This window comes from Protomyctophum parallelum (assembly GCF_964188405.1).
Source record: "Protomyctophum parallelum genome assembly, chromosome: 15".
NCBI classification, from domain to species: Eukaryota; Metazoa; Chordata; class Actinopteri; order Myctophiformes; family Myctophidae; genus Protomyctophum; species Protomyctophum parallelum.
In genome coordinates this window covers 45,907,967-45,934,440 of record NC_139710.1, presented here as the reverse complement: position 1 = coordinate 45,934,440, position 26,474 = coordinate 45,907,967, and the positions used below count along the sequence as shown (strand labels likewise).

The following is a 26,474-nucleotide window of genomic DNA, read 5'->3' as shown; positions in this document are numbered from 1 at the left end:
TATAAGTTTTATTCTATCGCATTCACTATAAACAAATCATTTCTTTCCTGTCTTTTTGACAGGATTTAGTGATCACACCATGACTGTTTGATAAGTTGACATTAAGAAAAACAGTCTGATGAAGATGCCGCCGCTTGGAAATACATGGATGGATCCAGCTACTCTTGCCATTACCGGGTTGACAGTTTTCTGTGTTTATGTCCCACAAACTAGTCCTGTCCATATGTGTTCTACTCTTCCTGTGTTTAACAAACCACTATGTGCTGTTAATGCATACTGTATGTCTCTCAGACTCATGGCCCAAACACTGCTGTAGACTGTACTGTATCATTTTCCATATGAAAACCTGTTTTTGCAATACTGTCTCCTGTGTCTTCTTGTGGTGGTGAACGTCCTGGTTTTATGTCGTTTGTGTTACTAGTGTTGTGGTGAATGAATGCAGGCATTCCATTGAGTGAGTCGACTGCATGCCCCTACCGGTTCATATGCCAATATTGTTGGTGCTTCTGTTCTGATGAGTTCATTGTTCCTCCTATGACTGCTCCCATTCACTGAACTAAAAACTGTTTTGGTTAGGGAAGGCCAAGAGCAATTCAAAATATTTGTCAAACTATTTTCTCAGCCATTTGGGGAATTTAGTGTATTTAGTAGGAATTTTGGCATACTGCCTTTGAACAGTAAATTACAATCTTCACAACCATCTCCTAGCCAGGGCCTTGTATGATATTCAGAATCAGTAAAGCTGGATATCGTCTCAAATCTTCTGGCAACATTCTGCTGAAAGTTACTTGAAAAAAATAGTTCATTATGTGACAATGCAATAACAAAATAATCAAACATCTTGTTAAAAAAAGAGTTCTACTAAATGGATAAATCTCCAGTGTATTTGTGTGTGCATTATGCCATCTGCCATAATAGAATGGCCATCAGTAAAGAGACTCAGACCAATTATGTCCCAGCATGAGGTTAGCAATTAAAGATGGGCTCTTTCAATAATACCCCGGCCTCAGCCATCTAAGCATAACAAATAGTGCTTATTAACATAAATTAATTTGAACACATTTAAACCACAATGCCTATATTTGCCAAATTTGAGGGGAAATCTGTTTGTACTGAGGTGGAAGTATAGCAAACATTCTCAAGAATGGTGATTTTATATTCTTAGTAAACAATGTTTCATGTGGAAAATATAAAGCAATATAAGTTAACATTTTTATATCCATCAAGGGAATGGCTGTGATTAATTCATGTAATGCTCCATGATCCACCCAGTGTCATGTGAAATCCATCTATTCTGCCCAGTTTGGCCCTTGACAGATCTTACTTATTGTTAGTTAAGGTGTGGAGAGCTTAAAAGTTAAAGTTTCTTTGCCGACAAGTAATCTGGTATAGTTAAATAAAGTGATAAAAAAACAAGACATGACTACCATCATTCTTAACTTGCAACTTTCTTCAAATTAAACACTAGCTGGCTGTGCTTCTCAGTTCTCACCTCCCGTTCTGAATGACGGTCCAGATTACTGCCTGTGTTCAATCTAGGTGGCGAATGAGGGATTTGTTGACCTGGGAATGTGAACACAAATAATACAACAGAATACGATTTAATGACTGCTCTGTGTCATAAGAAAATGATTTCCTATTTTTTTAAACAAGAGTAGACCATTGGTTCATCGGTATTGGATGCATTATCATCAGTTCGAAATTATGTGCAACCAAGCTATGAATAGTATGAATCATTGACAAATGACATCAGTCCTTGTGTCAAATATTTCTTCTTTTAAAACGTTTATTGATTAAATTCATGTAGGGAAAAATGAATAGTACATCTCTTTTCTCCAGTGTACAGCAATCCACAGCTGAATAAGTGTGTTTCAATCATAGCACACAGGGCATGTCAACACATTTAATGTGTGCTAATTATGTGTGTATGTTCTATATTGAAATATAAACACACAAATATATTTATATATACATACACATAATGAATAGAATTCATATAGTCTGAGATTTGATGCCATCTCTCCACTGCTTCAGCCCTCAGTATGTGGCACGACTTGCACTACATGTGTCCGCCCTGTATCTCCCTCCTCTCCAAGGTCACTCGAACACACGGCACCTGCTCAACCTCATATTGCATCATCAACTAGCACCTAGGCATGTGCTCGGAGGGTGAAAGTTCCAGAATGTCTCAAACGAGAAATGTTGCCAACATGTAGAAACTCTTGCGATTGCATATTCTCCCAAACAAATGTCAGTATATAAATGGCACCCTTTTGTTTTCCGACATTCTACATCATTTCACCTTCTTGCAGACGCACTTGGCTGTGCATGGTGAGGGAAAGGTATCCAGAACCCCACAGCAGAGGGGGGCGTCACACCACCAATCTATGCTCCCATGTTCTGCTTTACACCGCCGACAACCCCCTCACTCTTTCATAACAGACCAGCCACTCTCCATTACAACCTCAAAGTCAAGACAAAAACACTGTACGGTAACACTTCAGTTGAACGGGTAAAAATAAAGATTGTGATAGAGAAGAAAAATAAACTTGACACCATACATTAACATTTGTTAACAGGTAAGATTATTCTGCAAGCTCAACAAACAAGTCCTTGACAGTTCTAAGAGTACAAAAACACAAGTCAGGCTATTACCTTATACAGTAGGTACCCCTTCAAGCAAAGTGTTACATGCTTGACACACAAAAGAGGCTTACCACAGTTTTGCTATGGGTCTAGGTCACCTTTTGATTCCTCAAAAGGTCCAAGCTTGTCCTCCAGCCACAATTACACTGCTGTCTGCATTGATAATGAAGTCCAATTTCATATTTTGCTAATGCTACTTGAGTGACGTGAAGGACTCAATTCCATAGTTAATAGAGGTGCCGAGATGAGTTTGCCAGATGGGTGGAAGAGAGAGAGGAATGAGGTTGGGAGGGGGAGAGAGGGGAGAGAGGGGAGGGGGGCTGGACTATCCCTGAGGACTTTAGCAGTGTATTTGAACCCTGCTTCACACTCCACAAGCTCCATGCTCCACTCAACAGGGCTTCTATGGCAACAGTCCTACAGTGGGGTCAGGGCAGGGTAGGGGTGCCACTTGAGCTCCTAATTGTTTTTATTTATTTTTATTTTATTTTTTTCAAAAATATTGGCAGTATTATTTAAAAAAAATTGGGGAAAATAAAACCTGAAAAGCAAACTGGAAACATGGTAAGACTGCAGTGAAGAGTGATGTTGCAGAATCTGTTGTCCCAGCATCTTCATGAGTGGTTCACTGCTCTGCTCAGCACTTAAAAGACAATAACAACAACAGGTTGTTGGCTCAATGTTACTGGAGGTTAGAGGGGGAGAAAGCTTGGCAACATATAGAAAAGACAAAAAAATAAACACCAAAGAAACGGTAGATGTCACCAGTTCTGTCCATTGGATTAGTTGCTAAAGTTTACCTACCAATAATCAACATCCTCATCATCATCTTCCGATCCCCCCCCCCCCCCCATCAATTAAAAAAAAAGTAAGTAACGTTTGTGATCTGTTGGCATGAGCCCACGGTAACTTCAGGAGGGCTGAAGTCAAAAAGAAAAAATGTACAAAGGTTGTGAACCCTCCCTTCTCAATTGGATGCATGTTCCAACCATCTCTGAAATGGCAATAACTCCTCCTCTCTTCAGGTGCAGAGTTTCACTTGACTCATAATGTCCCATTGTGAAGTGGAATGAGAAGGAGAAACAACATACTGATGTAAGAATATTTCATATACGTATAGAAATCTGAGCATTAATGTCACTTGTCCTTTGGCAAGGGAGGATCTTGCTTTCATTGATAGTGCCCATCTGCTGAATTCCAAATAAAACTTGATCTGACTTCTAATAAAATCTGTACATATTTTTTTTTCTTAAAGTCTTCATGATTTGTCTGTCCAAAGGGGACATTTTTCCCATTCATTTTATTTGTATTTATTTTTTAACGTCGTGGATTTGTTCAATCTCTATCTGCTCTTAATTTAGATGCATGGAGTCCCATCGCATGTGTGTGTGTTCTCTTGAAGAAAAAAGAAAAGAAAAAGACGCTGCTGGCCTTTTTTTTGTTGGTTTTTAAATGGTGTGGTCGTGGGGTGCATTTGTGAGTTCGCTAGCAGCACTTTTTCTTTCGTTTACTGTTCTTGGTGAGTTTGACCACGTCGTTCTGTTGCTGCTGCTGCTGCTTAGCGAGCACCTCCTTCTTGGCTCTTAGCACTAGCTCAGTGATGCAGTTGAACATCTGGAGGAGACGTGGAAAACCAACAACGGCAAGCACGTTAAGTCAACTGGAGCACCAATGAGAGACCATCATACCCACATTAAAAGTACTGTAAAATTCAGGAAATATCATACTGGCAATAACGCACGGCATGGAAACAGCACTTGTGTCACAATATGTACTCAATTCGAGCATAAAGAAAATAGTCATCCTGTAATTTGCAATATACTACAAATGAAATCATCAAGCTACAATATGGGAAATAATTGCAGATCTACAAGCTCACAACATGTGACAAATTGTGAGCTTGTAGATCTGCAATTATGAATTATTAAGTATATTAATTATTAAGTACAGATCCTCACAAATTAAGGATTAATTAAAGCAATGAGTGAGCCTACCTCTTCAACATTGATGTTCTCTTTTGCACTCGTCTCAAACAGGTTGATACCCATCTGTTCGGCAAACTTCTGCGCGTCAGTCGTCTCCACCACCTTGGAGTTGGGGTCGTCGTTCTTGTTACCCACTACAAATGAAACACAAATGAATAACATTGATATGACTTCCATTTGTCAGACCAGAGTATCTCCATACAAATGTGTTACGAATGTTTAACAGAAAAGAATCCCTCACTCCAAATGTATTTTCCTAGCACAACTCTCTCACATGATCCTTATTCGGTCACAAAGATATTCTCTGCAGCTCAGGCCCTTGCACTCTTTACTTGTTGGTGATGTAGGAATTCAAGCTCATACTGCTGCATTCACTAGTATAATTCCCTCCAAATAAGGGTGTCAGCTAAATACCTTAGGTGTAAAAAATGTAATGTGACAATAAATAGTGCACTGTCGTTAATTTCATGCATCAGCAGTAAAGGAGGTGCACTCACCTAGTATTCGGCACACGTCATCACAGTTCTGGTTGATTTCATGTAGCCATCGTTTTACATTGACGAATGATTCAGCACTCGTGACATCGTAAACCACTATAACCCCATGCGTTCCCCTGTAGTATCTGTGTAATGGAGACAGAGAAAAGACAGGTCAGCCTTTTCCCTCTGCATTACATAACTGGTGCCCAGCAGGGGGAGACAAATTTACAAGAGGTTTACTTGGATTAGGTTATTAAGTGGCACTGGTGACTCCATAATAGTCCATCAAACCGTGGCCATTGACAACAACTTAGCAATTATCACTTTCTGGGCTTTATGTTTACACTGTAAAGGGCATAAAAGGATAAGCCTAAAATTCAGTTACCATACATACATGTGAATGTAGTTATTTGAATGGCATGATTTCACTAGTGATACCGTAGCTTAAAAGAACATCTAACTGGAGCGGGCGTGGTCTCAGAGAAGGGATGGGTTTCTTGCAAGAGAGTAACCAATCACAGTGGTCAGTGTGTCTAGGACCAAGGAAGAAAGCCCAAAATGAAGGAGGAATAGTCACACAGGGAAAAAGTGCCAGCAGGATGACACTCCTGCAAACCTGGAGCCAAATTTGAAAAAAATTACCAGGCTGGCCCCTGAAAGGGAGCATCCCCAACCTAGCTGCACAGAGCCAAACACACACAAAGAACGCTTTGTCAGGCCTATTGTGTGCGTGCGTGTCTATGTCACTCAGTGTTTCTGCCTGGTATGACGTGGGGATACTGTGTTGTCCGGGTCTGTCACCCTGTGTCCAGTAGGAATAGGCTAACCGGCAACAGGGGTGGATGGGAGATCTGCACAGATGAATGGAGAACCACAAACACACAGCGGGTAACAGGGGCCAGGCTTCGGTAATGGGGGAACAGTCTCCAACTTCCAGACACACACCCTCCCCTATCTGCAATAAAAACCTTATAAAACAGGGCAATAAAACGTTCATGAATTATGCTTTTGAGTAAAAAGCCCAGTCAATTACTAATGTGATATAAAGGCCTCTTAAGACTTGCAAGTCTTTCAATAACCATTCCTTTAATTACAAAGGAACATGTTATTTACTACAAGTTATGCATATTTTATTACATATTATGTACAGCAATGAAATGTCAACAGAAGCAGCAATATTAATGGCAAAGCCTTTACACAAGAGTAGTAGTAGGCGAAAACAGTAGAAGAGCATGAACACCCTCGCCGCCCGGCATCACTGCAGGCCAGTGTCCACCCTAGAAACATATGGCAACTATTGGACATGGACAGAGGGACGTCGCAGACATAAAGCTATAACTAACCCCAGCTGGTCTGACCGGAGGCGGAGGGGTTTCCAAGCGAAGTATGCAGGGCTCTCTCTCTCTCACTCTGTGAGCCATATCTATGCTGAAATTCACTTAGACCTAATGAAGCACCATGCCACTCTACTTCAGCACAATTAACAATCAGCCTGTACAGTCCGGCTTTACTCTGGACGGATCCTTACACAACAACCAGGAATTTAAGGTTGAAATTATTAATTGAATAACAGGAATTTACTATTACCGGTACTAATTTTCTATATGTACCATTTGCTTGCAACTTTTTTTTTTTTAAGGAAAAAAAAGAATGGTCGTCTAGTCAGGAGATCTGCATATTTATCTCATAAGTATGTATCACAATATTCACAGTCATGGAAAGTCAGCAAAATCGAAGCATTAAATTTCATTTACAGTGCCCAATGTTTAAAAGTGGTTACATTTGCTGCCCAAAAATCAACACTAACAATTGTTATATAAAGTCATGGACAGCCCTGAAATTAAGCTTCAGAGAGGATTTCAGCTTTGAGGTCTTTGCTATTCTTACAACCATTGTCATCAATATACACTGTAGCTGCGATTGCCTATGGCCATAATAACGGCATCTTTCAGTCTGCACCAAACTCAAAAAGCTGGCCCGTGACAGCTTAATGGTTTTAAGTGCTGCCTCAGCCCATCCTCTGTCAGATATCAAAGAGGGGGTTTTAACTCCTTGGACGACTGTTCCCATAGGGGGCAGTAGCCCGAGTGCCAGCTAAATATGCAACATGAGCAAATAAGAGTGGCTCTTATTGTTCTGTTTGAAATGTAAGGCCCACAGAGGCCTACTAGCAATGCAATCATTGTTTTGTTTAGCGGGAGCTCAAATTAATGTTTCATTAGGCTCCGATCATGGTACTTCATCTCATTATGAGCCATAATGTCACTAAAGTTGGCGTGCACGCAGGGATTTTGGCTGTTTCTTACATGGACGCTAGTGGTGGCTAGAGACAAGGCTAAAATAAGGTAAAGCATATATTTGTTTAACTCTGGATTAAGGCTAATTTATCAAATCTCGGGATAAAGGGTAAAACACCAGTCACACCAGGAAGCTGCTTTCCCTCACACACAGAAGTTATCAACGGCTCCTAGGCTGGCGTAGCCGTCTCGGCACCTAGGCCGTTAATCCAGCCTCACTGCGTGTTGTGGGTTCGAATCCTGATGACCTTTTCTGCGTGTCACTCCCCCATGTCTCTCCCCCATTTCCTGTCAGTCTACTGTACATCAATCAATAAAGGTCATTAACAAACTATACTATAGAAACTGGTCAAACATTGGACAAATAATAATAATACGAAAGATGCACCCTCTGAACTGAGTGGTGCTGTGTGTGTGTGTGTGTGTGTGTGTGTGTGTGTGTGTGTGTGTGTGTGTGTGTGTGTGTGTGAGTGTGTGTGTGTGTGTGTTAGGCGAGTCTAGACGCCTCAACAGTGACACCTTAGGTCACTGTGCGGACATGGAGACATACATAGGGACCCACATTGCTTGTTCCTTGGAGTGGCTAGCAGAATGCAAAAACTGTAATCTGTACTGTACAGACTGTACTTATACGGTACTGGTACTGTACTGCAGTGGTGTCATTCACAAGCGGCATTGTCTGAAGGAAGGCAAACAAAAATAAGTTTTACTCTTATGTACAGTACCTGTACACAAGATGTAACAATAAAGTACAACCTTGAACAAGCAGACTATCGTGGCTGCATGCCGTTTGACCTGGCTTGGAGAGGGACGAGTCAGGGCCGATTCATACTCCTATTTAGCACCGAAGAGCCGACTTTAGGACGGTACCCGCCCCCCGAACCTCAAATGACGTCACATTGTAGGCACTACAGAGCCGAACCGACTTTTATTCGGCTCTAAAATAAGAGTAAGAATCGGCCCTTAGTATTTGCAAATTGCAAGTGATGGGTTGGTGCATTAAAAAAACCCGACTGCATAAGTGATATGGCTCCCTGGGCCTCATGTTGGGTTTAAAAATATTAGGATATTTTAAATATGGTAAACATCAATGGACGTATTCCATCAGTACTGTATATAAAGGACAGGCATGCCATTGCAACGTGTACCATTATGTCACTACAAAGCCTGCAAGTATCATTCTATAAACAGGACTACAATTGCACAATCATTCAAAAACAACAAAATTGCAATAGTGATCACTGGCATTTTTCAAATGACAGGAGGTGTTAACCGTGAAGAAAGCGATATACAAAATTCCTACCCCAAAATTCAGGATGCTTGCTGGATAAAATGTGTGGATTTGTTTTTCTTAATTCATATTGCAATCGTGTTGGCCAGTAATGTTAGTAAACAATACTAGAAATATTTGTCAGGTTCATGCGTTATATCAATCCACTGACATTCAATACAATATTGGATAGTACATAAGACTAATAGAAGGCTTACAGACACACCCCTAACAGTATGTGACCAAGAGCCTCCCACTGACATCTGTAATTAGGATATGTGGGGAATTCCACCCAGTTGGAAAAGAGCGTCAAGTTGTCTATGAAAAGCTTCCTACACCAATATCCAGTCTCATAACCACTAAGCACCTTTGCTGTCTTCATATTTGATCGATTAATTAACATATAGGTGCTTCCGCAAAATGTTATAGTGCTCTGAAGGCATATGTGCATGTGTTTGAGCTTGTTTTTACGTGAGTGTATGAGTTAGTGTGCGTGAGTGCAGCACGGCCGGTCTCATTCAGTAGAGCGACCCTTGCAGATGCAAATGTATGCCTTTGTCTTTATGGGTGGGGGTCTGGGCCATCACCTTCACTCACCTGGCAGGTTTTTGGTGCAACAGTTAAATAACAGGAGCTTGCTTCATTTTGGAACCACCTTGGGTTGGGTGCAGTACTTAGTTCAGACTAGTCATTGGTCTGACAAACAACAACCTACCTCAAACCATAACGATAACCGCAAGCACGGGAGCAGCGTATGTTCCAGTGGTTCCCGCATGTCGGACTAATGCTCCATCGGAATTACGTGCGGATCCCCCTTGGGGTCATCTCATGTTTTGAGACATCACTACATGCTTGAACACTATTTGAAATGAGTCACTAATTTGTGCAGGACATCATGTACACGACACATTTTGCCTCCCTAAAATGTCATTCCTGGATATGCCACTGCTGTGATGACAGAGTGATCCCCTTTGAGTACAACTGCTTTGAATATGCTATTATCGTTTACACACACACACAACAGAAACCAAGGATTATATATTTAAAGAGCGAGAGATCACAGTATAAATCCTAAGCATTCTTCCTTCATACTGGGAGAAAAACAGCATCTGAAAGTTCGATGTGATGAATTTTGACATGCAGTGCAGTGACCACTTTTCCCATTGCATTTTATATTATGAGTGGTGGGGTTCATGTAGTGCCGGCCTGCCTGAGCATTCTGGTTTGGATAAGGGGTCTACACTCACGTGGAGGTGATGGTTCGGAAGCGTTCCTGTCCTGCTGTATCCCAGATCTGTAGCTTCACCTTCTCCCCGTTGATCTCCACTGTCCGGATCTTGAAATCCACTCCGATGGTGGTGATATAACTACCTGCAAAGCAATTACATACAAACACACAGAGAGACACGGCAAGCTTTAATATATAGGGGGGAAAAGATCTGGATCTGAACCCCAGCTAATTTTGCCACAAAAGTGTCAAAAGCTTACAGTGTACTACAGTGTAAAACCACTTACCTGAAAATGTGTTGTCTGCAAACCGCAGTAGGAGACTGCTCTTCCCCACTCCTGGGAATCAAAGACAAGTACGGTTTCAGTTTAAAAATGCAGCTTTCATACAAAATCCTGTGTGTCTCATGACAAACATGTTAAGAAAACCAATGTTGTTTTGCTTTGGGTTGTGATGTTTAAACAGATTATGCACCAGAAAAGCTAACAGATTTCCAGTGAGTTTTTGTTTACATGCTTAACTGACACCATAAACATGTGAGCACAAAGCTTAAAGATGGAGTGCCACAATTTTTGTATTTTTCCAGCTTTTCATGTGTCTATGGGGTGACAGTACTTCATTAGACACCCTGGAGTCGTTTTTATGTCCAATGGTGTAATAACTTTGTATTTAGGGTTTCTTCCTGGAGGCTGAACCCTTGACGGTCAAACGGGCCAATGAAGTAAACACGGATAGTGTGACGTAAAAATATTGCACGCACACACGCACCTCCCCCTCTATACATATTTTTTAAATACGACAACCTCTGTGGGCGGAGCTGCCTGCCACATACACACGTGTGAACTGAACAGCGCAGCCAGTTTGCTTTTGCTGCTCTGTGTGTGTCTAACTGTGTGGCAGATTTTCAAACAGTCATTTCACACATTACCAGTTCACAGCAGAGCAGACTGTTTTTCGTTAGATTGGAAGCAAGTAAATGTTCACGTCGGGTCCTCAGGAAGGAAACCACAACAAACCAGTCTTATAGCCTACCTGCTCTGCTGTATAGTTGCTCTTGTTGTTCTCAAGGAGTAGGTTGTTTCTTTTATAATCACAGTGGTCGGGCTTTGATACAGAGTGTAGTGTCACAGTGTGCATTCTTGTTGGCTGTTGTAGTCAATATGTATGTAGGTCCTAATACTTATACGAGGCTGTGAAGTCAAGAATTAGAAGTATGTTGTGTCGCGCTGGATGTCATGTTGCCATGTCTGGCTATTACAAGCGACTTGGGCTTGTTTTCATATAAGTAACTTTCAGGGGAGATGTGGTTGACTTGACCAATGATTCATGTGAAGGACCCTCAGATTAATATGTTGTTAAAAGGATTGGTGTTGTTGAAACGTTTTCATAAATATTCACGGCAACTTCTGTGACTTATTTTTGTGGACCTGGCCGCTTGTTTCTTTAAATCTGGCGACTTTTGCTGAAACTCAACGCAGTCAGATAAAGGACAGTTTTAATGCCAGGGTGCTTAGCTGGAGGAAATCAATAGCCTACAATATATTGTAGGCTAAATGATCTATCAAACTAATTGTTTCTGCTGTTAAACTATGATCGAATTGGATGATGAGCTGAGCTGATTGCGACAATAGGGTCAATATAATTGGAGGAAATAAATAAATGATTATAAAAAATCAGAAAAAACAGATCTGATATGGTATGGATGCATGGATTATATGCCTATACATGGATGGTGGCAGTATAAGTGCATAATGGTGCCTATACGATATCTCAGAAATATTGGAAGTGTTCACTTCTAACATTCACAAAAACATGAGTTTTTGTTACATTACAGACACCAATTTGCCATTTTGTAAACAAAAGGGCAGAGCCATGGGCTGTCCTTTTATAAGGAGGGGGAGGGACTAGGACAAGTGGGTGGTCTTAAAGGAGGAGGCGGAGGGACTGGATTAGGTGGGTGGTGCTATGGTTAAACTCACGCATACCTAATGAACTGGTGGGTGTGTCCACATAAAACCATCATTTTAACAAATACTGTACACTTTTTTGAAAATATTATACCTCATATACACCTAAATACACCTGATGATCATGTTTAAGTGTGGAAAAAAATCACGGCACTCCATCTTTAAGTAATGATATGGACTCTGGACAATAATAATTGTGTTGGTAGCTACATAACAAAAATGTTGCTACACAGTTAAGTCCTGAGCGTTAATTTAATTCAAGAGTATAAACATATACCTGTTGGGAGTCCAAAGTTAAAACACATGCAGTATAATATCACTAAGTTCGAATAAGAATAAGGCTGAAACGAGTGCCTGTCGAGGCCAGACCAAGAATGAACCAGATTTTCTGTGCCAGCTGAACTTTGTTTATCTAGGTCTGGTTTATCTAGGTCCGGTGTCAAAATATTGAGATGACATAACTGATGGAATTTCCTTACAAATTACAAGGCAGATACACACAGAAATATATGTTTCTTATAGTAATTTTCCTCAGGGTTTGGGTAGATGAGGTCAGACAATGTCATGGTAATACAATGATAGACCACAAATAAGAGGATAGGCACTGGGCAGGCCCATGACTTAAAGGGGAACAATAAAAACTAGATAAAGTGCCCCAGGTCTCCTACGCCTTGGATGGCCATTGTTTGAGGCATTTTGTTCCAAAAATCCACCTGTTGTTGGCAGTATAACAGGCCAATGTGAAAAGAGTGGGATATATTCCTCAGCCTAGTAGGAAAGTCTGTGAAAGATTTCACGTAAATTGCACTACATGATTTGAGGCAATCCTGCAAACTTTGAAAGCTTAATGTTAGCCAATTAGGATGTAATATGAAATATCGGACAGATCTGTCTTGAACACATGATTATAGAGATACTCTAACAATTTGCGGGATTTCTGGACAGAATCTGGAGGAGTAATATAAAGAAATGTGTTTTACAAAAGTCAACCTCCTGGTGGCGCTATAACAGGCCGTTCTGGAAAATGTGGGGCGACTGGGTTAACGGTGGCGGAGATTAGCTGGTAACAGACGGACGGATGGACGCACACACGGACGGAGTGCAAAACATACACTCTCCCCATGCCTTCGGCCTGGTGGAGACAATGAAGAGAAAGGATGTGATTTAGGGAGAGGAAAATAAACGCAAGTGGGGGACATTAATTATTTATGGATATAATTTTTCAGTTTACAAGTAAGTCTGCAGTCCTGAGTATAGTCTTCGTTTGCGTTTTGTAACCAAACTCTTAGGGCCTAACATGGAAGCTCTCCCATTTCAGCGGTCCTCAACCTATTGCGTTTTTTTACAGACAATAACTCAAAAACTTCAAAGCAGAAGGGTGAACTATACCCACCATTGTGGTTTTCACTTAGCCCATTTGTATTTGGTGACATAAAAATCGCTGCAATTTTTTTCCTGAAGCTGTGATTAAGGCTGCACAATACTAGCAAACAAACCCAGGAATTCCTAATACAGGACCTGATTTTAGCCATCTCAACTACCCTCCTTCGTGTATGTCCAGATAATCAGAATTAATATCTTGCCCACTCAAGAACCGCTTGTGACCTGCGTGGCCCACCCACATTCAGGTCATCACATCATTCTAGAAAAATGCAGATGTTAGACTAATTGCATAAAATACAAAGTACAAACCAGCATTGTTTAGCTTAACCTAAACCAGCATTGTTTAGCTTATAACCTAAAATAAATTAACCAGTGTCATCATTCTACTGCACAACAAGACATGTCCTTGTCAAAGGCAAGTGAAGCAATCCAGAGGAGACATGCAAACTCAATTCCCCACCAAGGACTGCTAAAGGTTATTTTATTCTAACATTACCCATCTTATGGGAGTTTCCCTTATTTGTAGCACAGGGATGAGAAGACTCGTGCTTTGAACATCTTGGCTGAATTATTTCAATGTACCACAGAAAATACTAGTGCTTGCAATTGCATGGTGCAGCTGAGGGGACACTGGCCCCTGTGTGAGTGGTAGTAAAGGGCTTGCTGTGCTGCCTTGCCCACTATTGTGACTGGACAGCTGATGGGGTACTGCCAGGACCGGGAGGGTCAATGAATACAAGGATCACTTTATTTTTATTTTTATTGATGCAGCAATGAATAAAAATATGTGTACATTTTGATGTATCCGACATGTAAATACCCCCCCCCCCCCCAATCAAGGTCAGAACAAGACAAATAAAACAAACAAGGATCTTTCCTGACAAAGCGGTCCATCAGAATGAGTATCTATTGCAGGTGTAGTCCCATTTAAAAGTCATAGATTCACCTGTAAAGAAAGACCAATCATTTTAGCCCTCATCACATTTCCATTTTCTATTATGCACCATTGTACTGGCTGCAAATTGCCAGTTATGGTATTAGACCCGACAAGATTGCAACGGTATTTGGAAAATGCAAACAAATAAAGAAAGCAGTGATTTCTAACAAGATATTGCATGTTGTGTCTGGTGAACCTAATTTAATTTGAAAATAGATCAAAACAGCTGATCTCAACAGAGGATGGTAATCATGATTTGGTATGCTTGTCATTCATCTATAAACCACATTTGGCCACTATTTTGGCAAACCTTTGTCAAGCACTACTATACACGGTTATATCCACAAATGCCAGTTAAGAACTTTGTGTAAAAAAGAAGCCCAATGTTAATTGTGTCAAGAAGCTGTTCTGTGCTGCTGGACAATCACACAGTGAAAACATACTGTCAGACAAACCAAAAGGGAAACCATTGAGACAGTTACTAGCAACAAGACCAAAAGCCAAGGTGTGTCATGGTATGGGGTTGTGTCAGACTCAGTGTGCCCTTGGCAAAGTTAACTTACACTTCTGTGATGCCAAAATGTAAATGGATGTTTTACAGCATCATATGCTGCCTTCAGATGGCATCTGTTCCAGGGGTGCCCAAGCATAATCAATTTGCAAAAACAGTTTCAACAAGCCAACGCAAAGGAACATTCTGAACACATTACAATAAAAGGCAGGGGCAGGGCTGCAGAAGGGGGTGCAGGTACTGGCCTGCCAGCAGTCCCGTCCTGTCCCCAATAGAGAATGTGTGGTGCGTGTTCAAACGAAATGCGACAACAAAGACCCGGTAATGTTAAGACTTGTTTGCAGGAAGAATTTACACCTAAATCAGTTCATCAGTCTTCAGTCCCTAAATGTATTTTCAGTGTTGTGAAAAGTAATGGCAGACCATACTTAAAATATGTGCAAGAAATGCAAGTATTTTATATATTTAAAAAGAAATGATTTAGAAGATAAATCAAATAATGTGCTGTACTCAGTATTACATTGAAGACCAGTTATTGGTCTTCAATGCAATACAGGTCAATGATAATTTAGTTAAATTTAGGTTTTCAGTTTTAATTTGATACAATTTTCTGATTTAGGGTTAGCCTTGGCTTGGATCAACACTATCATGGATCAACTTTTACTTTCGTATCCATTATGTAAATGTCATAAACATTTTTTTTAATCACACCCCTGTGAAGTGAGGGGCGCTCTTATCATCGTAGGACATAACATGTCGATTTGCTCAGACACATATGACGTAAATTCTCCAATCATTGTCAATGGGAATTTGACAAAAACACCGATTTGCTCAGACACATGACGTAAATTCTCCATTCATTGTCAATGACATTTAAATAAAAAAATCTACACAATAGCTGAATATAGGAGCGCACCTCAAAAATACACCGTCTTGATCCAAGTCTTCTCTAAAGCTGTAGCCTTTATAACGAACACTACAACTGAACGTGTTTGATTGATTGGACATTTATTAACAGTAAGTAACGCAGCAGTATGCAGAATGGGTACATTTCAAACGAAAGCACAGGTCAATACAAAAACGGTCATGTGGACGACATCATGATAAAGCACTACACTTGTTTACAACAGGGTCCACCATTTTCAATTCATCAGAACATTTAGAGACGTGTGACCAAAGTTAACACACTTGTGCACTTTTACTTATGACTTGAGCGCGGTCATTTATGACCATGAATGCTGCAAAATCATGTGATGCAGTGATGCACTGTTTAATAAACTTGATAAATTATGACTAAACTATAGCCCTCTTTGCCATCTAAACCTGCAAACGAAGAACTGCAGTGCAGCATTCCTCAAGTCAATAGAAGCAACTTTCGGTATTAAACTAAACGTAAGGGTAATACAATATCATGAGCTTTAAATTTACTAAACCTACAACAGCTCATTTAGGGAAAGGCAACGTAATGAAACAGAACTTTACTTCATGTACACACCCCATAACTTCAGCGAGTCCAGCTTCTTGGTAGGCCAACGTTAGCTACTTGGCTAAACATTCAAATGTTATGTAGCCCAACTTCTAAGTATGTTGGCTAGCTAATGGAAGCTACACGCCATCAAGACGCCAAGTTTATGGTGAATCGTTTGGTTTGGTTAACTTGCCAATAACAGCTATAAAACACCTCACGTAATTTGTAAGCAAAGTCAGAAATAGAGTCTCTTTAACAGTTTCTGTAGTCATTAGCCTGTAACAAAGATAACAAGGAGGGTCAAGCAGCTCAAGCTATGTCACCAACTCACCACAGAATTATACTAGAAAGTCGTGCTCCACAAAAGTGTATTGTTAAATGGAAAAAGAAAACCCTAAATTACATTTTAGTCGACTAACACTTGTCGAAAGCCTCCTATACTATCAAGTATAAATTAAGTGTTGATGTGCAGGCGACATCCGGCCCCGATCCGCTGACATGCACGGCCCTGGCAGGCACAACCTCCGCCCCGTCACCACACATTGATGCATACACACACGGACATAACAGTACAATCCTTACCAGGGGGGGTATATTATAATATACACCACCTCCACGGATAAATAGTACAATCAAACAAAGGTTAACAAGTCGGGGGTGTGCGGTGGATGCGCACTGAGTGAACACGAGCAACGTTTCCGCCTCTCTCGCTACGAGGCCCGTTTCCCGTCACGCATCCCCGGCATTCGCTTACCACTGTCACCGATGATGAGCAGCTTGAAGAGGTAGTCGTAGTCCCTGGCCATGCCGGTGGTTGGTGGCGTACCCCCCCGCCTTTTGAAGCCGCTCTCTCTCTGCTTCACTCCTCGTCTTGACTTCTCCCCGAACCCTCGGCTCGTTGTTAACCGAGTCGGAGCCTAAATATGAATGAAACTGACACACTGCCGATGCTCGCATGCAGAAAGAACCCCACCGAGCCGCCGGCTTTTTTCTCGGGGTTTCGCGGCGTCAGCAATCCTCTCCGTCCGCTGCAAATAGCCGGAAACTCCGCTTCCTTCTCTGGTTAGCGACTGCACCCAACTCTGCTGCGACCCAGGCTCAGTGCGCAGTCGCATGACACCACAGGACAGAAGACCCGTTCCATTCAATTGATTTAATCCTACTAATGTTTAATACAACTATGGTAGTCTGATACACTGGAACTGATAGGATAGGACACATCTGACCCCCTGACAATCATCTTTTTTTATTAATAATTGTTTCAGCATTATTAAGGCACCAGACTTTAAATTATATGTAAAACCATGTCTCAGTTGCACAGATTTGTAAAATCAGAGCAAAGGGTTCCGAAATGTAAAATGAGACTTGATCAAATCATGTTTCTTTTATTTGTATTGCCTTTACACAACCGTATAATCAATAAGAATGTCAACCGATTCCATAAGGTTGTTTTCCACCAAATAACCCTAACACACAATGGCCAACTAAAACCTAAAGTAAATTGGATGGTTGTAATTTAACATTTTCACCCATTACCATGTGGTCAGTGACTGTCCAAATAATTTTAACTAAAATAAGAGACACTTGAAGTACAGTTAAATGTCAATGCGGAATTGGCCCGATTCGTTGTTGTTTTTTGTTTGTTTACTGTGTTCTTCTGTGTAGAAAGTTCAACAAGAACCTGCACACTGTAGAATAAAATAAACATAAATGTGAGAATGTGGGTTCACAGGCCACTAAAACAATATGAAAGAGATACATTTGGGGAAGGAACAAGAAGGAAAGACAGTCCACATACACTATCCAAATCTTCCTTGGTCCAGGAAATGACAAAATGTGGGCGTGTGTTATGTTAAGTGTGTGTCTGGGGTGTTCTCATACAATGGTGTGTGTTACATCAGTATGGCATATCAGTCAAGCTTCGGTTGTTTGCTGTGGAGTTCTTTTCCTAAGTATTATAACCAATGATCAGTCCTGCCCCATCACGTTAAGATGGTGTCATCTATTTCTTCATTGGAATCTGGGAGGCTGGCTATCTTCTTTAGGGATCGGCGGTGACATTCTGACAGGAGGTCGTTGCTGGCAGAGTCAAGGATGGCAGCGACACCCTGAGAAATACAGTTGGATATACCAGAGATATCCCATTAGTGAGATTAATAGAGAAATGCATATTTCTGAACACATTGTGTGCGATCGTGAGTGGCCTTCTGTCACTCAAGTTGCACTGTATTGAAACAGATTGATTTATAATTCAGTGGTTCCCAAACATTTTAGCTCAAAACCCAAAAGAGATATCAGATGTATGCCTGGGATCTAGCCCCTTTCGGCACCCTCTTTTAAGCTTCTCTGAAGTTCGGACGTCGCTTACCCCAGGGTTCCTGAGTGGTAATTCCACTCTCGTTGGGATACCCTCTGTTCACGCGGCCCTTGAGTGTTAGTGAGATGTTTCAAAGATGCATAAAGCGGCTATAGGAGACAACGGAAACGTTGGAGAAATCGCATTAACCGCCGATGCAAGTTTTGGCTTCTCTGAAATTCTCTCTTCCCCATGTCTTGCCTCCCACGACAACAGCATTATAAACATCCTGCATGTACGCGGTCGGCCAATCAGAGGCAGTAACTAGGATGTGCAGCTAGCCAGTTGCCGCTCAGGAGGCGGTACAATGGGAAGTCAACAAGGAAGTGAGAATTTCAGAGAAGCGAAAACTTCAAAAAATACTTAACGGTATCGGCGGTTAATGCGATTTCTCCCACGTTTCCGTTGTCTCCTATAGCCGCTTTATGCATCTTTGATACATCTCACCAACACTCAAACGGTGCGCCGCTCGGCATGAACGGAGGGCATGTACATCTGTATCCCAACTGGAGTGGAATAACCACTCAGGGACCCTGGGGTAAGCGACGTCCGAACTTCATAAAAGCCTAACCGAGGGTTCCGAAAGGGGCTAGCCTGGGATCCAAACTAGTGAAAATAGCAGATCTATCTAAGAGCGCACAACGAGTCAGTTCACACCGTGTTGTGAGCTTGCAGATGTGCTATTTTCACTACTTCTTAAACAATTGTTTGCTAATTTAGGGAACTTCTTTAATTACATTTTATTCATGAGATTATTTTGGAATTTGTTTACAACTCATGATTTGTGGAATGTTTGTGAAATTCTTTAGAAAAACATGTCAAAATTTAGGAAACAAAAAAGGGATATTCACTTGCGACTCACGAAAATGGATCTGCGCCCCACAAATGGGTCCCAACTCCCAACCCACCGTGTGGTAATCAGTGGACTAGTACAGTATAGACAAATTCAGAAACGGGTCTCATGGTCGCAGCAAACATATTTCCTGTAGGCGGAGACGACATCTGCGGTGTAAACTCGCAGGTCTTCTACTACATTAAATGGTAGAGTGACTGATGTTAGTCTGTTCAAACGTTACTCTTTTACCTGCTTTTTACTAACACTAACTTTACAAAGATGCCCAGAACATTTGGATAAACCTGTGTAGTTTATGGCTGCTCCAACAGTAGTGGCCACATTCAACTTTGGAGAAAAACGGAATGTCAAAAAATACACCGCGGTGGCTGAGACCAGACTTACCCAATACACCAATCTTTCTGTTGTATGAACACAAGGCTGCTGTACTTTATACCTCATACTAAGCATTTAAAGTATGAGGTATAAAGTACAGCAGCCTTGTGTTCATACAACTTTACATCTTTGTAAGTGTTAGTAAAAAACAGGTAAAAGAGTAACGTTTGAGTTTGAGTCACTCAAAGACATCAGTCACTCTACCATTCAATGTAGTAGAAGACCGGCGAGTTTACACCGTAGATATGTCGTCTCCGCCTACAGGAAATAAGTGCCCTGTAGGCCAGGTGTAGCTAATCAGTTAATGGTACACCTCAGTAATGGCTAGCCGCAATTTGCAACTCTAGATTGTTTTATAGTGGGATGAATCTAGAGTTGCAATACCCTCCATTCATCCAATTTGCTTTTGCGATCTGCTTGTTTTAAACAACGTTAAACTCACCAACATTGCAGCTCTAGGTCAAGCTTGAATTATCCTCTTTCAATCTGCCAAGCTTTTGTTTCATAAAAATCCACCATAGACATGTTATGAGCTAATTTCTGTCAAAAAATTCTGTGCAGGTGTTTCTTGCAGGTGTTGGAGTTTGGAAGCAAAGTAAGTAATGGCCACGCCCAGGGCACCCGTCTGTGGCTTCGTCTACATTATGCAAGTCTTACCTGCATGGTCTCCTCTCCCTGGCGCAGTCGAAGCATGCTGACGATGGTCTGTTCACTCTGAGCTCGGACAGTAGTGTTCTTGTCCTTGGTGTTGTCCAGCAGACTCTTCAACAGGGGCTTGACAAGGTTGGCATCCAGGGAGGGTGTGGTCGGGTCTTTGAATACCCACCAGAGCACCCGTTCCGACACCAGCCTGATGTCACTGGACTGGTTCTGAAGACACTGTGGGGTGATACAGAGTGGTCAGAGACACTCTCTCACTAAAATGTTTTCAAGCTTTTACCAATAACATTTTTGTTGGGATAATTGAAGATGGAAAAAGATTATAATTCAAAGTTATAATATAACTGTATCAAACTGGAATGCATATTATGTGATGCTATGAATGGATCAACTTTCAAGGAGGGCTTATTCACACAAGCCATTTCTGACAACTAAAGAGGAAGTCTGAGTTATTGATGAAATGTTAGTGTTTGACCACAATGAACAGTCAGTCAAAATGAAACCACTTTAAAGTGCACATATGACAGAAAATCTAACATTAGTGCACTTTAGTCTTTGCTTGCCTCTTGAAGAGGACGGTCGCATCTTTGATGCAAGAAAGATGTATTTGGCGCTGCACTGCGGCGACATTGGCATAAGGGCTACGCTTGCATGCGGGCCCTTTGTCTAAGTCAAATTTCTTCCTCGGGAGACAAATAATTAAGAACCTTGAACCTTGAACTACATGCTAAATTCTATTTTGGGGCAGCTGCAATTCATGTAGCTTCATATAGGAAAAGAAATGCTTGCACAAAATAAGATTGAACCTTTATTGTTCCCTGGAGGGAAATTCAGGTAATAGCAAATTCATGTGAAGCTGTATTTTAGTATTGATTCAAATACACTATTTTTAGCTCATTGGATTCTTGTAAAATAAGAGAAGATGAACCTTTATTGATCCCCAGAGGGCAATTCAGCAACATCAGTGAGAGTAAAACGCAGTAGAGGCAAACCAAGATAGCAGCACGGTCCAAGCACAGAAGAATATAACTGAGTTGAAAATGATGAAGGTAAAGATGAAGAAATGCCAAAAAGGGAATAATTGTCAAATCATTTCATCTCCAAAACAAGCTGCATGTCAATCTGCACACGAAGATCCGACACATCAAAGGTCCGACATGCGGAAATCACCCTTCGCTCCCGACATGCGTTGGTTCGACGTGCGTGCGGTTAGGGTTTTGGCTTTTGGGTAGGATGTCGGTCTAAAGACAAGTCGGACCAATAATATGTCGGAACTAAAGCCTAGTAGAGTTATTACATGACTTCCCTAATGTAATGTATATGTAATTAAATGTAATATACATTTAATTATAGCTCCCCCATCAGGCCGACTGGGATCATATTTGTTGTGCAAGAAATGCACAAATTCAAATAGGGTTCCAGCTGATTTTCTACTTGGATCCCTAATAAATATCAAATACAAGAGCTGCACAAGGACTCTCTGGGGGAGAGGTCGGCCACCGGACCATTAATGACTGATGACTAACATATGAAAACTTCCTTTGGGAACGGTCTGTTTGGGAACCACAGATGTATGGAGCATACAATTGACAGGTGTGTTGCGATTGGTGGGTAATTAATCACACCACCTGCCAATTGTGTGCCCCATACTTTTGTGCTTCCCAAAGGAAGATTTGATATATTCATTTCTGGCCCCTCGCCAAAAAATGTTATCTGCATGCAGCTCATGGAAAAGTGTTTCCATTTTTACTAAACACACGTTTTCTGAAAGAACTTTCAAATGGATATGAAACTAGAGGACAATCTGACTCCAAGTCGCAAGAAATATTTATTGGTGAGTACACACTGCACGGCGAAGATTTATGCCGTGCGGATAGGACAGATATATATATATTAGGGATGTTGAAAAAAGTTGAAAATCGACTTGATTATCGACTCATGCCTCCCGCGACTCAAAACGTATGAGTCGAAAAATCGTTTTTATTTGTATTATTATTTTTTCAGTCAGTCAGTGCCGCTCGTCGCATGCAAGTTGACTTTGAGCAGAGCGCTGTGGACCCCATCGTCCAAGGGTGTGTGAGTGTGTGTGTGGTATCTTAGCAACACTGAATGATCAGTCCCATTGGTCGTGTGCTCGTATCATGAGCCAATGGCTGCAGCTCTGAGCTTCCCAGACCCAGCTCATCTACACATGCCGTAAAGTGAGCTGACAGCCTCAGCCACAGGTCTGCTCTGTTCTGAGCGGTGAGCGCTCTTCTCTTCTCGTGAAGAAAGCAGGACAGAGTTGTCAAATAAATCCCGCCGTCATTTATACTGTATTTATTATCCGACCCGACATTAAAATACGGAACAACATGCGTCCCGTATCAGTTCATTACCGATCGTGACAGGCTGCAGACACTTGAGAGTTGGGACTAGCGGCTAGCCGATAGCGCCGCTGCTCCTTCAGTTTCGTTGTTTACAAAATAAAGTTTATTTTGTATTATTGGGATTTGATCATTGATGAAAATTCTAAACATATGGATGCAGCTGCAGAAGTTGTGTTGCTTAAAGGAATGCATAGTTGCGTTCTCCTCAACTGCTGCGCAGCAACAACAAAAATATAAAAATAATGAAGAAAAAAAGGAAAAAAGTCGTTCGACACGTCGATTTTTGGCCTCGATTCGTCGATTGGCCAAATATGAGTCGTTTGGCATCCCTAATATATATATATATATATATATATATATATGAATACAACAAAACAGCAAAAAGCACATTTTCATAGAATCAGATGGTCTATCAGCTACATTCCTCCTGCCTCACCTTGACAAATTGAGAAATGACCCGCTGTGAAACACCACTGCTTCCTTCCGTCTTGAGCTGATGCCTCATCAGATAGCCCATGGCTCTGATCCCACTGGTGGCAATGGGGATCTGGATGAGGGACAGGGGACACAGACACATTAGTGAGTCAAAATCACTTCAGATGAGTTAAGTGCATTAAATGTACATACTGACAAGGGATAAAAGGATGAATAACTTGAATCACTACAACATGTGAGATAACAGACTATCAGTTGGAAAATAAAAATAAAAAACGAAGGAGAGGCAGTGGAGTGAACAGTGCATGGGTGGCTAGAGAGGGAGAACGTTGTGGATACATATAAGGTCCCAATTTAGCCTAGTACTACCCGACCTGTCCGATTAATAACTGTGTAGTGTGTTCAAAGATCCCATATGAAGTCTGAATCCTCCCGAGTTGATTGGGGCGCTCCGATAATTTTTATATCTGGATCGCTACTGTATGGATGCAACACACACAAACACACGATAAGCAACCTAAACGTGTAGGCTAGGCTATAGCCGATGAAACAAGTTATTCACAACTAGCTGCAATCAATCAATTTACAGTATAAACGACCAGTATGCTCCAATCGAGTCCCGCGACATATAGGCTACATGTGCCCCGAATATATTAAGACAAGCATTACACAACAAATCGTTCTTTGTACGTTCTTTGACTGTAGGTGTCGTCAATACTCTGAAAGCAGCAGATGCCCATTGGCGAGCTGCTGTAGACTGGCTGACAGTCGGTCAGCCGCTGACCAGGGATCAGATTACAGCGCAGTATATGGGGTCCCGTCCGTTAAACTGAGAGCACGCACAAAGCACATCAAATCAATGGTGTTCAGGACTACTTTACATGAGCCTCACTTTACTGGGAAAACAGTGCCACCTACTGCATATTTCATAAACTTATTTCATATGCGCATTTTTATCAGTTTAATGGAAACACAGACAATTCGCTTTTCTTTTTTCGACTTAATGAACATACGCTTTTTTTTGTCGCAAAGGCTTAATGGAACTGCACTTACTGACAAGAGAGGGCAGTGGCAAACTATACAATATTGCGCCCAGAAGCCACCAGATGCCCGTCTGCACATGTGCTTTATTGCACGTGACTATTCTCACCAGCAGCAATTTCAGAGCACATTTTCTCCCACATCAAGTAGCTGATGTGAAAGTATGTCATTATCAGCATTCACATCCCAAAGCCTGTATCAACACAATGTGTCATAGACAAGGGAAAGTAACATTGACACATTACAAACACTGCATGTCATAAAAAATGTAAGTGATCCTTGCGTGCCTGGTGTGTTCTGTGGACATCCCAGACGTCCCACATGACATGAGATGTCCACCATGTTACAAATTTATATTTACTAATTAAGTGAGTGTTAAGTAAGTATTAGTAAGTATTTAAAATCCTTGGTGATTCCAATTTTACAGATTGGATCATTTGGAGTTTAGATAATTCATAATTTGTTTTCTTTCTACTTAAAGAGGACAATACGTTTTAGAATGTAACCCTTTAATTTCCTTACTCTGTCAGCAGTAGCACTGGCCAGGATGGCGTCGTTCACAGTATCACTGTAATCCTCCATACACAGCTGCTCAGGAGCAGATTTGACAGCGATAGCAAGGGCCATGCTTCGACCATGTCGCACCATCCAGTCCACACCCGAAATGTCAGCTAGTAAAAAGGGGAGGGGAGTAATGCATTACAATTTGCTCGTTTTCCACACTTTTACATAGAACAGTAAAATTATTCAAATATTTAAGTGTTAATTCCCATTATTATAATCTATTTCGTCAGCATTAACTGCTCGGATCGAGGCAGGGACAAAGGAGAATTTGTACCCGTTTTGTATTGTCCTAGGGACATACAAGTGAAGGCCAGATGGCATCAGCCTATACTCCGAACTGAGCGGATGGACAGGGCTTTTTGAAGCAGTTTTCATAATTCTCCCAGGGGAATTCTATCTTTGATAACGAGGTTACCGTACCAACAGACAGGAGAATGAAATAACGGAATGTATATAGGCACTATAGAACAGTTTCCATCAGGCTTTTGTCCACATTAAACTTTTCTTAGGCAGTAAAGGCGTTGCTGGCCCTTCTAGCACAGCATGTCAGTGTTTGCCTCAAATTTCAATTTGTTATCGATGATCGTGCCAAGATACTTGGGTACGATTTCTACTGGCTGGCCTTGGATGACACTGTTCAGGGTAGAACAGGGGGTACGTCTAAAGTTGATCTTTCGTTTTTGAGATAAGTTCAAGGAAGGCATCACTGCACCAGGACAGGAAATCATTCATTACCTGCCCATGGCCCTCCTTGTCATTGTTAAGCAGGCTTAATTTGGCTTTTAAGATTAACAACCCGATCGCCCAGGACGAAGTTCACGTTCTTTCAATTAGTAACGCCCAGCTCCCAGGACGAAGATTGATCAAAAAGACGGAGGTTATTGATATCAAAACCGATGGCATCGCTCCACAGCCCGGGAGCGCCTGTTGCGCAACAGTGGGATGTCATTAAAAAAATAGAACGGTGGCATATCGGAGCGTCAGGAGAGGCGTGAACGCTCGTCGGACGCCGCTGGTGTGCGATAGGTTAATTGAAAATAACAGAGGCGGCTGTTTTGACGCGCGGCGTTCGCAGACGGTGTGTGAGGCCAGACGGCCCACCGTTGTCCCGTCGCTAGTCGCAGTAGATTTAGTCATACCTCCCGTTGTTGTCGATCGCCTCTAGAGTGTTTTGGCTACATCTAGCTGCTACAGCCACATCCGGGATATAAATCGCCGGGCGCTATGATTTAATGGATTAGATAACCCTGGGTTTTCGGGGTGTTAATATTGTTATACGTTTAACAGAACGTCTCCTTTGTTTCTTTCTATATTACCTATTATCTTACAATATACATTTTGCAACTGCAAATCTTTCACCCAATCTTTTGCACCTGCAACACCTGTAAGATGTGAATATGATGTAAGAATAAACCTGAGGTTGAAGACAAAGAGAGCGAGACTTTGGTGAGACACCTTACAAAGTGTGAACTGTGAATACTAACCCAGTATGTGCTGAAGTAACACACTCTTAAGCTCCTCTTCTGACAGGAAGGCACACAGCTCACCAACACAGCCAGCTGAGGACATACGAGTTGCATCCTACACACACACACACACAAGTGACTGAGTGAAGGGGAAGCCCAAAACCACATCCTATCTACCTAGACT

General features: G+C 41.5%; 2 protein-coding genes across 2 annotated transcripts in view; both read right to left on the bottom strand.

Annotated features, from left to right (window-relative positions):
- Positions 1–1,756: 1,756 nt before the first annotated feature.
- rab35b (RAB35, member RAS oncogene family b) lies at positions 1,757–17,253 on the bottom strand. The gene is made up of 6 exons (XM_083784668.1): positions 16,926–17,253; positions 10,193–10,243; positions 9,925–10,048; positions 5,129–5,253; positions 4,641–4,765; positions 1,757–4,260 (listed from the first exon to the last, which is right to left on the bottom strand). Exons 1-6 carry the CDS (start codon positions 16,975–16,977, stop codon positions 4,132–4,134), a joined length of 606 nt encoding a protein of 201 aa, XP_083640794.1. The 5' UTR covers positions 16,978–17,253; the 3' UTR covers positions 1,757–4,131.
- A 287-nt stretch (positions 17,254–17,540) lies between these two features.
- gcn1 (GCN1 activator of EIF2AK4) overlaps positions 17,541–26,474 on the bottom strand; it is a 51,154-nt gene continuing 42,220 nt past the window's right edge. The window contains exons 53-57 of the mRNA XM_083784526.1: positions 26,309–26,405; positions 24,783–24,931; positions 23,221–23,331; positions 20,413–20,634; positions 17,541–18,279 (exon numbers count right to left, since the gene is read on the bottom strand). Of these exons, the coding sequence (XP_083640652.1) occupies positions 18,154–18,279; positions 20,413–20,634; positions 23,221–23,331; positions 24,783–24,931; positions 26,309–26,405 (705 nt within the window). The 3' untranslated portion in view covers positions 17,541–18,153. The remainder of the gene's footprint in view (positions 18,280–20,412; positions 20,635–23,220; positions 23,332–24,782; positions 24,932–26,308; positions 26,406–26,474) is intronic.

Excerpts from the sequence above, each read along its gene's own strand:
- rab35b (XM_083784668.1), bottom strand. The coding sequence starts at position 16,977 with ATGGCCAGGGACTACGACTACCTCTTCAAGCTGCTCATCATCGGTGAC. Across the intron at positions 5,254-9,924 it reads TTCCGAACCATCACCTCCAC|ATACTACAGGGGAACGCATG; the intron begins GTGAGTGTAGAC and ends TCCATTACACAG. Across the intron at positions 4,261-4,640 it reads AGAACATCAATGTTGAAGAG|ATGTTCAACTGCATCACTGA; the intron begins GTAGGCTCACTC and ends CGTCTCCTCCAG.